At 46.2% G+C, this 14,700-nt stretch overlaps 1 protein-coding gene across 3 annotated transcripts in view; it reads left to right on the top strand.

The window, feature by feature from the left end:
• Positions 1-5,984, top strand: part of NOLC1 (nucleolar and coiled-body phosphoprotein 1) — a 35,271-nt gene extending 29,287 nt beyond the window's left edge. For 2 of the 3 annotated variants that reach the window (XM_053305762.1, XM_053305760.1), the window contains 4 exons: positions 152-676; positions 1,775-1,887; positions 2,197-2,277; positions 2,455-5,984. In XM_053305762.1, coding sequence (XP_053161737.1) covers positions 152-676; positions 1,775-1,887; positions 2,197-2,277; positions 2,455-2,613 — 878 coding nt within the window. In that variant the 3' untranslated portion in view covers positions 2,614-5,984. The remainder of the gene's footprint in view (positions 1-151; positions 677-1,774; positions 1,888-2,196; positions 2,278-2,454) is intronic. The other variant, XM_053305761.1, reaches the window with a different exon arrangement.
• The last annotated feature ends 8,716 nt before the right edge of the window (positions 5,985-14,700 follow it).

The following is a 14,700-nucleotide window of genomic DNA, read 5'->3' as shown; positions in this document are numbered from 1 at the left end:
ATTTGACATTCCGGATGTTTGTGTTCCTCCCCACACCGCCCCATCCTAAATCCAAAATGTTAAGATAGTGTGGATGGGATTCACGCTGTATTGCAGATTTGCCTTGTTGGAGTGCTTTCTGAATGCAATATTTTAAAAACTTCTTTTCTAGATTCTGACAGTTCTGAGAATGAAGTTCCTCAGAAGTCTGCCGCTAAACTAGCCCCAAAGACAGTGAAGAAGCTTTCTGTGACAGCAGCAAAGAAAGCAGAAAGCAGCTCAGTTAAGAGTGAGAAAGCAAAGCCTGGTGCAAAGAATACGAAAGCAGGCTCAAAGTCCAATATCCCTGGACCCAAAGAAAACAGTTCAGATACTGACACCTCAAGTAGTGAAGAGGAGAAGAGCAAACCTCTTGGGAAGTCAGCTGGCAAATCTCCAGGGGGCACCAGCACGGTGGTTAGGAAGCAAGCAGCAGCTGACAGTAGCAGCTCTTCTGATAGCTCCAGTGATGAAGAGCCTAAAGTGGCAGAAGTGGGACTGAAGACAAAAGTAAAGACCAGCTGCAATAGCTCTGAGAAGAAGAAACTAAAAGTTTCATCCACTCCTGTGAGCAAAACACCAGCATCAAAGCCTCTGACATCTAAAGTAGCTACTGCTGTGGAGGCCAGCAGTTCTGATGAAGAGACAATGAATGGAGGTAGGTCACTTCCTGTGGAGGAAGTTCTTAATGCAGAGCACATGTGAGGGATGACCCTTCTCTAATAATATTGTGTGTTTAGTCTTTCCCCAGTAATGGCACAGTGTATAGTATTATTGCGACGCAATATCACATGTCACTCACTAAATGTGCATATCTCTATTCTTGGCTGAGGATCTCGGTCACAAGATCAACTTGATCATTTCCTTTTCCTACCTTAGCTAATGTAATGGGCTATATTAATGCAGGCGTGGCAAACTCAAATCGGGTGGTGGACTGGATTTTATTCCAGTGTACCTCTGGAGAGCCACAATAGCCTTCCTCCTCCACCTTTTCTTTCGCTCTCTTCAATTTTTTCTTCCCTCTCCCATTTTCCTTCCTCCCTTGCTCTGCCATTTAAATTGGCTGAATGCACTATTTTTTACACCAGAATATTCTCAGAGAAAGCAATAGACATATAAATAGGTTGAGAACAATAACGGTTAGAATTTATTTTCCCCACTCAATAATTCCAAAACACCATGTTCAAGAAAAGCAGAAGCCCTCTTTCCCCCCTCCTTTACCATCCACTCATTGAAGCCTGGCCTCCTCCACCATGGACTCCTTTCCTCCCTCACCCAGCCCCTGCTCTTTCAGAGGCCTGAGTCTGCTGGCCTCTGCTCGGAGGTCTCTCGCTGCTTCGGAACATGGCGAGGTTGGGGGAGGAAACGGCGATGATTGGATCCAGCCAGCCACAGGAAGCTTCAGAGCACAGTGTGGTGGCGGGGGGGGGGGGGGGCGGACACACCAAATGGCTGGTTCCAGCTGCCACTGTGATGTTTCTTTTCCCTGCTGCTGGTGCTTTTCCTTCCCTAGCCTCACCATTCTCCAAAATGGTGGCAGACCTCTGAGTGAAGGCTGGCAGGCTGGGAGCGCAGCAAGGCGATGGGGAGGGGGAAGCAGTGGCTTGTCAGAGGCCTGGTTGCTGAACTCCACGGGCCAGATCCGGCTTGTGGCCTGGCAGTTTAATGCCCTGGCTTTAATGGGCATTAAACCCTCTTCTAGACCAGGAGGGTTAAGTTGTGTTAAAGCCTAATACAAATATGGAAAATGTGGCAGGCCCAACCAAGAAGAAGCGGAAAAGGGGAAATGATCAGGAGTTGGAGACGCCAGACGTTAAGAAAAGCAAGACAAAACCCAAGACACCACACACATTTCCCAAGATGAAGCGGGTGAGTAATGAGGTTTGGGGAATCTAGTGATAATTTTCTGTCATCATGAGAGCTGCAGAGGCTTTAATGTCTGTTATCTGTCTCCATGAATCCTAACGTACCTTATGAAGTTCTACAAATTTTCTGGAATGCCGTGATATCTGTGGCTGTAGTCACTGGGGCCTCTAGAAGCAAATTCAGGCCCAGACAGATTCTTAACTTGGTACCTGGGAGGGTAAGACCAGGAATTAAATGTGTCTTGGGCTTGTGCTCTGCAGTTTCTTGACAGTTACTGCAGGAAAAGGCAAAATACTTCCTTTCTTTCAACAGTCATCCAGTCCATTCCGCAGAGTGAGGGCAGAAGAGATTGAAGTGGATGTGCGGGTGGCAAACAATTCATTTGATGCCAAGGTAAGCAAACAGTAGAGCTGCGTGCCTCAAATAGTGGTCTGTGCCAAACTCTGGGATTAGAAGACTGTTCAAGAACTTCTTGCCTAAGGGAGCTTGTCTAAGAAGCAACACTACTTTTCAGTAGTTGCTGGGCATTGTTTTGCTGATTGGTAATCACTGTCTGCCAATTTCTTCCAGAAAGGAGCTGCAGGTGACTGGGGTGAGAAAGCAAATGATGTGCTGAAATTTACAAAAGGCAAATCCTTCCGACATGAGAAGACAAAGAAGAAAAGGGGAAGCTACTGTGGTGGCACTATCTCTACACAGATCAACTCCATCAAATTTGAGAGTGACTAAACTTCAGTTGTGTTTGAGGGAGCACAGACTTTAAGATGTGAAAAGACTAATCATAGTGAATATGTCTTCTGCAAAACATTGTCTTATAAAGTCTCTTGTACTGTTAAAGTGGAAGGACAGTTGCTAGGTTATTAACAGACAAAACTTGAAAACACAGTCTTCAGTAGTTATATGATTGTCACTATGATTGTGCCAGGGGATCCCCAGACTTTCTTAGTTATGTACCATTCTATTTTAAAAGGCAGGGATTCAGGTTCTGTGTAATGCATATAGTAATATGTCATTTTTGTGAATATCCCTTTTGATTTTTCACATTTCAGATATGAATTAGAAGTAGCATACACTCTTTATTCCTCCCCTTTCATAGTACAAAGAGCATACACTTGGTAGGCAATCAAATCTTCTATTTGCTGTTTTTTAGATGCCTTATTTTGCTGCCCCCTCATCCCATTTGAAATGCCTTATTTGGATCGTTTTTAGAGTAGTTCATCAGCTCCCATTGAGAGAGTGGCTTTTTAAAAATCATCTCTTCAACTGGGGTATTAGAGCATTCCCTCCTCAAGTGCACCAGTCATGATTACTGATAGTCACTGACTGTCCCAAATTAATTGTTCTATGCAAGGCTTAGCTGCAGCTAGAATACAGAGTCATGTCACTCACAATGGCCCCCGTTTCATTTTAATAGTGTACAAGTGCGCCCTGTGAAAACTTAGTTCAGGCTGTTCTTTTTTTCTTCTTTTCAAAAATGTGATGACTTTAATTCCTAGCACAGCTAATTCCAGTTAAGACTTTGCTGCGAGAAGCTGGTATCCTCAGATTTGTTCAGCGAAGCTTAATGGGGACAGTGAGGGAGGCAGCTGACACCCTGAGATTTGTTTTTGGCAAGTGGGGCCTAGAGGCTTGATAGAAACCTGCTTTTATTGGAAGCCTGGTCTGTCAGAGAAATGTCCTTTTGATAACTGTGAGTTAGGGTGAGGGAGAGGTGGTTGTCTGGACAAAACATAAAGACGGTACAGTTTGGGACTTGAGATGAGGTGCTCATTTGATAGAATGTCTTCCCATGGGGGGCATTCCTATGCATCAAAAGCTAACAAGGTGGCTAGAACCCTACTCCCAAACATCCAGTTCTCTGTGCAGGAACTTTTTTTTCTTCCAGTCATCTGATTTTCCCCCATCACCAATTCAGGAATGGTTTTACTATGTGGTGAGCTGTTGAGACAGTGTCTTTGGTATTTCCTCTGCTGTGAGCATCTGCTGCAATTCTCAGTCTTCTTCTCGGTTCCCCTTCCTTTACCAACAGTGCTTGGGGGCTCGAAACAATGTTGTTACACAGTTTAATGCTTGAAAGAGGCTGCTCTACACAGCCTTAGCTCTTGGATGTTTGTGTGTTCAAGTTCCATGAGAACAGTACAAAAAATATCAAGATTTGATTTTTAAATTGTGTGGGGAGGGTTAGAGGTTTTATTTGAATTGACAAGCATCTAGTACAATAAAATGTTTGTAAATGTTGGCAGGTTTTTGTTCCAGGTGTATAAAGGTGATTGAGGAGAGGCGAGTATAACTTCATGCACTAGCTTTAAAGTTCTAATATATATTGAACCCTGCTATGCTAACTCTTTGCTTGCAGGGAAACAAACTAGGCGATGTGATGGGCTAGCTTTCAGGTTTAAAAAAAATTGTTTGTGTAAAACAGTATCCCCCCAAATGATATCCATCTACCACAGCCTGTTGTAGTACAGTTGTTGGCATACAGTAAAATGAGGCGATACAAACTAATTCTTAGCCACAACGTATTTTTAAAGGCTGAATGGCCAGTAGGGAAGAAAGTCTTGAAAACTTTGAGAAGTTGCAAATAAGGGTAAAATTGTTTAAAGGGCGGGGGGGGGGATTCAACTATTTCTTCAAACACATGCCAATGTGTGAACAAGTCAGAGGTAATCCTACAAGGTGGTTTTTGGAAAAGGTTCCAAGGAAGCAAGAAGAGACATGGCTCTTGACTCCCCCCTCCCCAGTGCTTTTTTCCTAGTTCTATGCTTTTAAATTAGGAAGTCTCTCAACATGGCGTGCCTGGGGTGTAGCTAGGGGAGAGGGGGCCCATGTTCGCCCCTCTCCCCAGCGGCCCCTTGGAGTGAGGGAGATAATGAAGGGAATAGGAAGGGGTGGAGCTGAGGGGCCCTCAGTAGCTGGGGGCCCCGGGTTCTTTGAACCCATCCATTCAATTACAGCTACACCCCTGGGTGTGCCTGTTGCCAGGCAATGAAAGGAGGTGTTGAAGCCACAGGTTACTAGGTAGAAGAAGGCGGAGCATTCCCTCTGAGAAACAGCCAGTGAGAGAAGCAGGCTGCCAAGAGCAGATGCATTTGGGGGCTGCTCTGTGCCTTGTTCTCTGTGGCTGTGGGAGGAGTTTCAGCATGAACCCCAGGTTACAGCTTGTGCTGAAATCTAATGTCACAATGCAGCCTTCAAAACTCTGGTTTCAACAGTCTAGTCAACTTCAAACTGAGGGTTCAAATGGAGATTTCCAGGTAATAATGGAGCCACAGTTGGGAAGAAATCATGCATTTGAATGGTCAGAAATGCTAACCTCAGGCAAATTTAACTCCAGTTTGGTGTGTCTTTTGGAAGAGTCCTATATATCTGCGCAGGAAGAAACCCATATTGTCAAATTACTCAAGGAAGCTTAGCTACTCTGGTTCCAAGCTAGATAGGGCTATACAGGTCTAAAATAGTACACTTGAATTTAGCTTTTAAACAAATGAGTAATAGTATAGATACATTTAGAGCCAACTGACATTTCCAGCTGTTTCCAAAGACTATCAAAAGTACAGTAGTCAAATCTGGAAGTTATGAAGATGTATATGGCAGTGATAAAAGAACCTTCTTTCTCAGGAGGAAGTGCAGTTGCTAAATCAACCAAAGCAAATTAAGAGTGCACCAACCACATGTAATCATCCAACAACAGTGCTGACTTGGCAGTAACCCTAGAATAATTGCCTTTTGGCTAACCGGGTCTCCCACTATCAACAGCTCTATATTATTAGGATTAAGCTTCCAAATGATTTGCTGTCATTGGATTATGTACAGTATTTCAGTTGCAAAGGAAACTAACAGTTCATTTGTATTGGACAAAAAGAGAAATGGTTGTCGTGAGCATGCTGATGATGCCTCACTCCAATCCTGGTGGGAAGAACCACCATTTGGTGTCTTTCTATGAGATAGGAATAAAATCACTGCAAGACCACACATCTAGAAGGATACTGTGAGGGGAATTATGTCGGAGGTGCCAATTGTGTGTATGTAGAAAAAGTAGAACTTTAAATCACCAATCTATGTTGATGTTTGTTTTTTAATAAAAAATTCTTATAATACCACCTCCTCCAAAGACTAAGCGGTGAACAACAACAATATCAATAACAATTAAATAAAATTAAAGCCCAAATGCCTAGCGAAACTGGTAGGTCTTGAGAAGGCCTTAAAGCCAACCAAAGGGGGGCTGTACTAATCTGGCAGGGAAGAGTGTTCCAAAGGCCGCTGCATTCTGGACTAGTTGAAGCTTCCGAATCATTTTCAAAGGCTACACTAGGTAGTGTGCATTACAGTAATCCAAACGAGAGGTAACAAAGGCATGAGTTACTGTTGCCAGGGCCTGACGGTCAAGAAAAGGCTGTAACTTGCAAGCCAGCTGAAGCTGGCCAAAGGCATGATGTTCAAGCAGGAGCCATGAGTCCAGAAGGACTCCCAGATCACAAACTCTCAAGGGAAGTGCAACCCCATCAAAAGAAAAAAACACACACAGTAATTGGCCAGATCACAAGCTGAACAAGAGGAACTCCGGTCTTGGGAGGGATTAAGCCTGAGCTTGTTTGGGCCCATCCAGATCCCGACAGCCTCTAGGCACTCAGCCAGCACATGGATGGTATCACCTGTTTGGCCGGAGTAGAGATACAAAGCTGAGTATTATCAGCATATTGATGAAAACTTACCCCAAACCGACAGATGACCAGGCCCAGTGGCTTCATGTAGACATTAAAGAAAATGGGAGCAAGGACTGAGCCCTGTGGAACCTCACAAGAAAGGCACTCACCCCAGTCAACACCGACTGGAGTTGCCCAGTGAGATAGGACCGGAACCACAGAAGAACAGTGCCACCAAAGCCCAGCCCACTTAAGCATTCCAGAAGGATAGCATGATCAATGGTATTGAGGGCCACAGAGACCAAGGAGAACCAAGAGAGGTGTGCTTCTCCCATCGAGGTTGCGATACAGGTAATCCAACAGGGCAACCAGTGCCGTTTCAGTGCTGTTAGGAAGCCAGGTGTGCGCTCTGCTGTTTACACAGGGAGGTTATATAGTTTTGACTCCTTATGGTATGACTTACAGAGGTAGCATAAATATTACCCAACTTCAGATAAAGCATGTGGTTGATCAGATAAAAGGATGGCACTGCATACTATTACAGAAATGCTGTGGTTCTAGCTGGTGGTCCCTCTTAATTTTTTAAATTTCTCTGTAGAATGATTTTTCTTCTGGGTGGCAGTATCAAGGCAGTGTGTGCGCACCTGCATTCAGAATGAGGCCTTCCTGATTCAACCTGAGTGGGATCTAAAATGAACTGAGTGGACATCCAAAAACTTCTAAGTGCACGGTCGTGCACACACCTTACAGCGAACAGTGGTTCTAGCACTTTATTACATCAGTTACTTTTTCTTATCACACAATTGATAAAGCAGCAAGATTTATAATTCTGAAAATGTCTCTAGGCGTCATAAGGGAAGAGATTTAGATATTGAAAGTAAAAGATACAAATTTGCTCTCTTAGGTCAGCTAGGGAAAAGGGGCTCATCAAATAAATTTAAAGAATAGTCGGGATCAAATACATATGCATGCTAAAGGTAACAAGAGAAGAATTTAAAAGGATACATAAAATATGTTTACAAGAAATGGTGAGACTTTAATACTGCATGTCTATGTGGTTATCTTTGGTCAAAGAGCTGCACCAGCATATATCGCTAGGACCTGGGAGCCTTGTGGTAGTGATGGGGCACCTCACTCCTCTGAGCTGTTGCCCTCATTGCTCCCCTCCTGCTGGATCTTCTGAGGACAGAGGATGGCGGTGGCACGTCTCCAGATGAATGAATAAATAAATAGGAGGGGACGGGATGGGAGGACGGGTGACGAGTGCTCCTCCAGTGAGGGCTGTGGGATTGCACAGAAGTAAATGAATCATGATTCAGTTCAATGGACTTTAAGTGAAGTAAGTGAGGTGAAGTGTTGTAATCACCCCATCTCTGTCTGCTGTGACTTCTCCAGCTGGGATTCAGCCCCTCCTCCCTCTGCAGAGGCCAGTAGAACCATCAGCTACCCTATGACAAAGAAAAGTAGCATCCATAAAGCCAAACCTTCCTCACCCTGCTTTATTGTTCTTGTGATTTGCTGTTTTCACTGATTCTGTGCAAATCATTCTGGGAACCTTGTCTCCTTAACAGCAAGGTAAAAATGTTTTAACAATTTAACATCTCTTTCTGAAAGAGCTGTGAATTTTATCTTTTTATGGACGGAGGGAGGTACTGGCAGACTCAGGGTAACTTGAAGATATGTCATAAAAATCTGAAGGAAACAAAACCTGAGGAGGACCCTGCAAATTGTAATTCAGTGGAACTGAATGTTTGTAGACACACAGAGGGCACTTATCGGAAAACCAGGCAAGCGGAGCTAATGGAGCTCTGTGGAGAAAGACATGTGGTGGGGAGGGCTTGAAAAAAGTGCAGGAAATTTCTCAGCTTGAAGATTATGCAAAAAAAGTCATAACCCCCTTCTTTAAATGTGTCTTAAACTTGTTTTCTTATCAGCCGTTTCACAGCTTTGTGTTTCTGAGGAGGAAAGGGTTTGACCCATGTAAGTTCTTGGTGTGGTTGGTTAACACGCCCACCGCCGCCAAATAAGATATACAACTCCGTCTGTATGTGAGCTCTCCTGAAGAATGGAGGAGAAAATTGTCTCACTCATGCACTCACACAATAAACAACACTCACTGTTAGAGATAGCCTATTCCACAATTCTTAAAACCTCAACAAATAGCGTTGTAAGCATTAAACTGACCGCTCACCAACCATTTAACTCTTAAAATGTTAGGGCTGGATGAAAAGAAGCTGAGACTGAACAGTGGTACCTCCTGAAAAATCCAGCAAATATAAAATTTGCATATGAAATAAGACCCAAGTTAGAATGGAGAGCAGTGTTCCCTATCAGGTGTGTGCATGTGCCCACACGTTTTTAAATTTGTCCACTTTTCAAATTTTAGATCACGCTCAGGTTGAGTCAGGAAAGCTTAGGCCCTACTCTGAATACACATGCGCACACCTTGATACTGCCGCCCAGAACAAAACTCATTCATCACATAGATGAAAAAAAAATTAGAGGGAACACTGGTAGAGACTCCTCTTTGTTGAACACTTGTCCCCTCCCCCCAGCCCCCATTCTCAGCCACATGCATGCCAGGCTATATTGCAACATTTTGTTGTGGGTCCATATTTGTCTGTCCTTAGTTTCCTTTCAATTCACTTGCTAGAAAAGTGTACCTCCAACATGTATATGTGAGCAACATCCATATGGTAGGAGGGAGAGGACTGGAGGTGGGTGGGGCCTAAGGTGTACCCAAATAATAGAGAACAGCCCCCATGCCCCCAAAGCCAGGAAGAAGTGGACGCAGATGTTGGGTAATATTTCCTGGAGTGCACAAGTATAAACACAAATTAAGGTGGGAAAGGAGGCCAACCAGGTTGCTCTCCTCAGCCAGCACATGGAGCAGAAAATACCTCCCTCCAAAATGGTTATCTCAGGAACTGAATCCGTCTCTAAAGTGACTGTTGGTGGAAGGACAAAACAAAACTGGGCTCTGAGAGACAGGCTCAGATCCAGACAGAGCTGTAAATCCCTCCCCCAAACACTTGCCTGGAGATAATGGGAGGCGGAAGCCGCCTGTCTTCTCTGAAAATTGAACTATGCAAATTCCATTGCCTCTTCACACCCACTAATCAGATTCGGATTATGGAACATGATATTTCAAGCAGCAGCCAGAAACTATCTTCTATGCCTGCAGAACACGAGTAGATTATAGTCATTCATTCATTCATTCATTCATTTACATTTTATATCCCGCTCTTCTTCCAAGGAGCCCAGAGTGATGTACTACATACTTAGATGTCTCCTCACAACAACCCTGTGAAGTAGGTTAGGCTGAGAGAGAAGTGACTGGCCCAGAGTCACCCAGCAAGTATCCTGGCTGAATAGGGACTTGAACTCGGGTCTCTCCGGTCCTAGTGCAGCACTCTAACCACTACACCACGCTCATGAGGATACAAATGGAGGTTACTTCCATAGAACACAGAAGGTTGATATACATGTAGTCCAAGATACCCTGATCACTAAGAAATCAAATAGTAAATTTCAACAATTCTCCTTCAAGAAGGGGGAAGACCCATATCTCTGTAGCAAAGCAAATATTTTCCCCAAGCATTAGGTAACAGGTTCAAGCTCAAGTTAAAGATGTTCTGAGGTAGAAGAGTTGGGAAAGATGTATGAGATCTTGGGGAGTGGTACTCTCAGTCTGAGCAGAGCAGACTATGCTGAGTTAGGTCGATCAGCAGTCTGATTTCATGTTGGGCAGCATCACATATGAGTGAGGTACCTCTATGCAGCCCAAAGCACCCTGGTTGCTTACAGAGGGCAGGATCTAAGCTAAGTTAGTCATGAGTAAGTGTAATGGAAATTAATGGGATTTAGGTTAGCCATGACTAGCTCGCCTCATTTATTTAAATTGTTCTTAGCCATGACAAACAGTCTGGATCCTGCTTGCTGTCTGTAAATTTATTTATTTAGCACATAGGAAGTTGCCTTATACCAAGTCAGACCATTGGTTTATCAGCAACACTCTTTCCAGGGGCGTAACTATAATAGGGCAAGGGGAGACAGTTGTCTGGGGGCCCACTGCCTTGGGGGGGCCCCCAGAAGCAGGTCACATGGAGGTGAAAGGAACTCATTGGCCCACATTATTTATTTATTTGTTTGTTTATTTAACATATTTGTACACCACCCAAAACTTACATCTCTATAAGCCTCTAATAGTACTAGTAACCTGGAGGTGGGATTGGGGCTGGAGGCATGACTGCTGTGAGGTTAAAAATTGATGTGAGTGTTAAGACCTGGAGCTACCAGAACAGCATCTCTTTCTCTTGTACCATTAAATGACTTGCATCGTCCACAATTTACAAAACCATATAGTGCTTTTTGTTACCACAATTCAGCCTAATTTAAGATTTCTTTACTTCATGAGCTGAGCTTCAGTGAGGAGGGGGCATTTTAAAATCTTGTCTCTGGGCCTGCTCCAACCTTGCTACGCCCCTGGCTCTTTCAACCGTACTTTGGGGATGAAGTCCAGTCCTCAGCACTGGGAGGGAGCCTCCAAATGTCCTGGGGGCCTCCCTGCAGCCCTCTGCCCTACCTGCCTGCCCCCACCCCCACCGTTGCACCACTCTCTTTCCTTCATGCCCTCATGTGTGTGGCTGGGGTGGGTGGGAGCCGAGTGGGCCTTCTCCATGCTGCCAGTGGAGGTGGCTAAGCCACTGGTCCTGCTTGGGGGTGGGCCTGTCCATCTGGGCTTGCTGGAGGCCTGAGTACAGGTGAGCGACTCCCACACGCAGGTGCAGTGTGAGTCTCGAGTGCCTGTGATGTCACACTGAACAGGCACAAAGGAGCCCCACACCTCTGCTTAAGCCTCGAGCAGGCCTGGACAAGCTCAACAGCCCGGCAGAACCAATGACTTAGCTGCTACCGCCACTGGTGGCATGGAGGAGGCCCGCTTGGCTCCCACCCACCCCCGGCCACACACATGGCAGCACAAAGGAGTGGCATGGCAGGGGACTGCTGAGGAGGCCCCCCAGGACAGCTGGAGTCCCCTGGGGATAGGAGAATGGCAGGTGCCATGGTGAACTCGTGGTATGCAAAATGCAGGTTTGTTCCCCTTTATTTAAAAAAAAAAAAAGGTTTCCAGGTTTCTCTAAAGCAGGGGAGGGGGGCCTCCAAAGCCCTTCAATTCCAAGCTTCCAAAATGCCTAGATGTGTCATTGTGCTTCAGTATTGTCTACACAGATTTGGAGTGGCTTCTCCAAGGTTGTAGGCAGGTGTCTCTCTCAGCCCTATCTTGGAGATGCCAGGGAGGGAACATGGAACCTAAGATGCTCTTCCCAGAGCGGCTCCATCCCCTGAGGGGAATATCTTACAGTGCTCACATGTAGTCTCCAATTCAAATGCAAACTAGGGCAGACCCTGCTTAGCAAAGGGGATAATTCATGCTTGCTTCCTCAAGACCAGTTCTGTCCCATTTTTATACCACCTCATACATAAGTCTCTGGGTGGTTCACAATCTAAAACCACAACAATTACAACATTAACACTATTAAAACTATACAGGTAAAAACTATAAACTAAAAGCCTGACTAAACAGGTATCCTCTATAATAAAAGCCTTTGGTGTCCGCCCGTGTCTCTGCGCCCGTGTCTTTCTCGGCCGCAGAGACACGGCGGCCATGTTGGAGGAGGAGAAGCGGTGGCTGAGGAGAAGCGGCCGCCGTGAAGCCGGGCGGGGGAAGCTGGCCGAGGCGGCGGCGGAGCCGTGGCTGAGGCCTGGCCACGCCGCTGAAGCCGGGCGGGGGGAAGAGGTGGCGGGGGAAGCCGGCCAAGGCGGCGGCGGAGCCACCGAAGCCGGGCGGGGGGAAGAGGACCCCCCACCCGAAACCACTGCAGAGGAAAAGGCAGAGGAAGAAGCCAGGCGAGGCGGTGGCAGCAGAGCCGCCGCCGGATGGGGTGAGGAGGCGGCGGGGGAAGCCAGAAAGGGGAGGCTGGCGGTGGCGGGGGGCCCTTGCCCGGCCTGGGAGACCGGCCACGGCATGGAGGCTGGCGGCGGCGGGAGGGGAAATGGCGGCCGGGGGCCCGGAGTGCACAACTCTCCTAGCGCCCGTTAATTTAACGGGCCTAAAATAACTAGTGTTTTCATATTCTTCTTAAAAGGCTCTAATTTTGTTAGAAAGCACACTCCAAAATCCCGGGGCAACCCTAGAAAAGGCCCAGTTTTGAGTTGCCACCAACTGAGCCTGTGGCAATCTCCAGTCCCCAGATGATCTTGATAGGCAGCAGGGTTCATGAAGAAGGCATTCTCTTAAATACTTTGGACCCACCAAGTCATTCAGAGCTTTATAGGTAATAACCAGCAGCACTTTGTATTTTGTTTGGAAACTTATTGGCAGCCAGTGTAGTTCTTTTAAAATATGATTGGATCACCCCCAGAGACCAACCTGGCTGCTGCATTCTGTACAAGCTGCAGTTTCTGAACTATGTACAAAGGCAGCCCAACCTAAAGCGCATTGCAATAGTCAAGTATGGATATTACCATCATATGCCATCACACTGGACTCACAGTCACACCCCACCTTTGCAGGGGTGAGGGACCTATTAGGATGGTCTGCCTGAGAAGGTTATTGGATCTTATAGGATTTCAAGAAGCCTTGGAGGGATTTAGTGTTGGCTCTGCTGGTGATCCTGTTGATGCCCTGATGGAGAATTGGAACAGCAAACTCACCAGGGTGGTAGACATGATCGCTCCTAAGTGTCCTCTCTGACCCGCTTCAAAACTGGCCCCTTGGTATGCAGAAGAACTACAGGGGCTGAAGCGGCGAGGTAGACGACTGGAGTGCAGGTGGAGAAAGACTCGGCTTGAATCCGAAAGATTGCAACATAGAGCTCACTATGCTTAGGTGATACGTGCAGCAAAGAAGCAATTCTTTTCTGCCCGTATTGCATCTGCAAGTTCACATCTGGCGGAGTTGTCTAGGGTTGTGAGAGGGCTAGTATGTGCCACTCCTCCCTTGAATCAGAATCTGGAACCATCTACCACCTGCTGTGATGTGTTTAATGAATTCTTTGTGGACAAAATCTTTTGAATTCAGGCGGACTTAGATTCTATCTCCACAATTACTTCAGTGTCTGATGTGGAGGTATCCAGCGACTCCTCTTCTGAGGTTAGGTTGGATCAGTTCCAGTTTGACTCCTGAGGATGTGGACAAGCTGATTGGAACGGTGTGGCCCACCACTTGTTCACTTGATCCTTGCCTGACATGGCTTATACTATCTGGCAGGGGGGTTGTTGTAGAAGGCCTGGTAGAGATTATAAATGTGTCTCTGAGGGAAGGTAGGATGCCTCCTAGTCTTAAGGAGGCAATTATTAGACCCTTTCTGAAGAAGCCTACTTTGGATCCCGCAGAGCTGAGTAACTACAGGCCTGTCTCCAACCTTCTGTGGCTGGGCAAGGTAATTGAGATGGTGATGGCCTCCCAGCTCCAGACAGTCTTGGAGGAAACTGATTATCTAGACCCATTTCAAACTGGCTTCCAGTCTGGCTATGGGGTGGAGACTGCCTTGGTCGGCCTGATGGATGATCTCCAACTGGGCATTGACAGAGGAAGTGTGACTCTGTTGGTCCTTTTGGATCTCTCGGCAGCTAGTAGTTCTGCAGTAGTTCCGTTCCTACCTCTCGGGCAGGTTCCAGATGGTGTCCCTTGGAGACTGTTGTTCTTCAAAATCTGAACTTTTGTATGGTGTCCCTCAGGGATCTGTATTGTCTCTGATGTTGTTTAACATCTACATGAAACCGCTGGGAGAGATCATCAGGAGATTTGGTGCAGGGTGCTATCAGTATGCTGATGACACCCAAATCTATTTCTCCATGTCAGCATCATTGGGAAAGGGCATAACCTCCCTAAAGCCTGCCTTGGAGGCAGTAATGGGCTGGATGAGGGATAACAAACTGAGACTGAATCCAGATAAGATGGAGGTACTCATTGTGTGGAGTCGAAACTCGAGAGACAATCTTGATCTGCCTGTTCTGGATGAGGTCACACTTCCCCAGAAGGAACAGGTATGCAGTCTGGGGTTGCTTCTGGATCCAAGTCTCTCCCTGGTGTCCCAGGTTGAGACAGTGGCCAGAGGTGCCTTCTATCAGCTTCGGCTGATACACCAGCTGCGCCCGTTTCTTGAGA

Source organism: Hemicordylus capensis, chromosome 3 (genome assembly GCF_027244095.1).
Source record: "Hemicordylus capensis ecotype Gifberg chromosome 3, rHemCap1.1.pri, whole genome shotgun sequence".
In the NCBI taxonomy this organism is placed as follows: domain Eukaryota; kingdom Metazoa; phylum Chordata; class Lepidosauria; order Squamata; family Cordylidae; genus Hemicordylus; species Hemicordylus capensis.
Note: the sequence above shows the minus strand (reverse complement) of the source record. Positions and strands in the feature narration are given on the sequence as shown.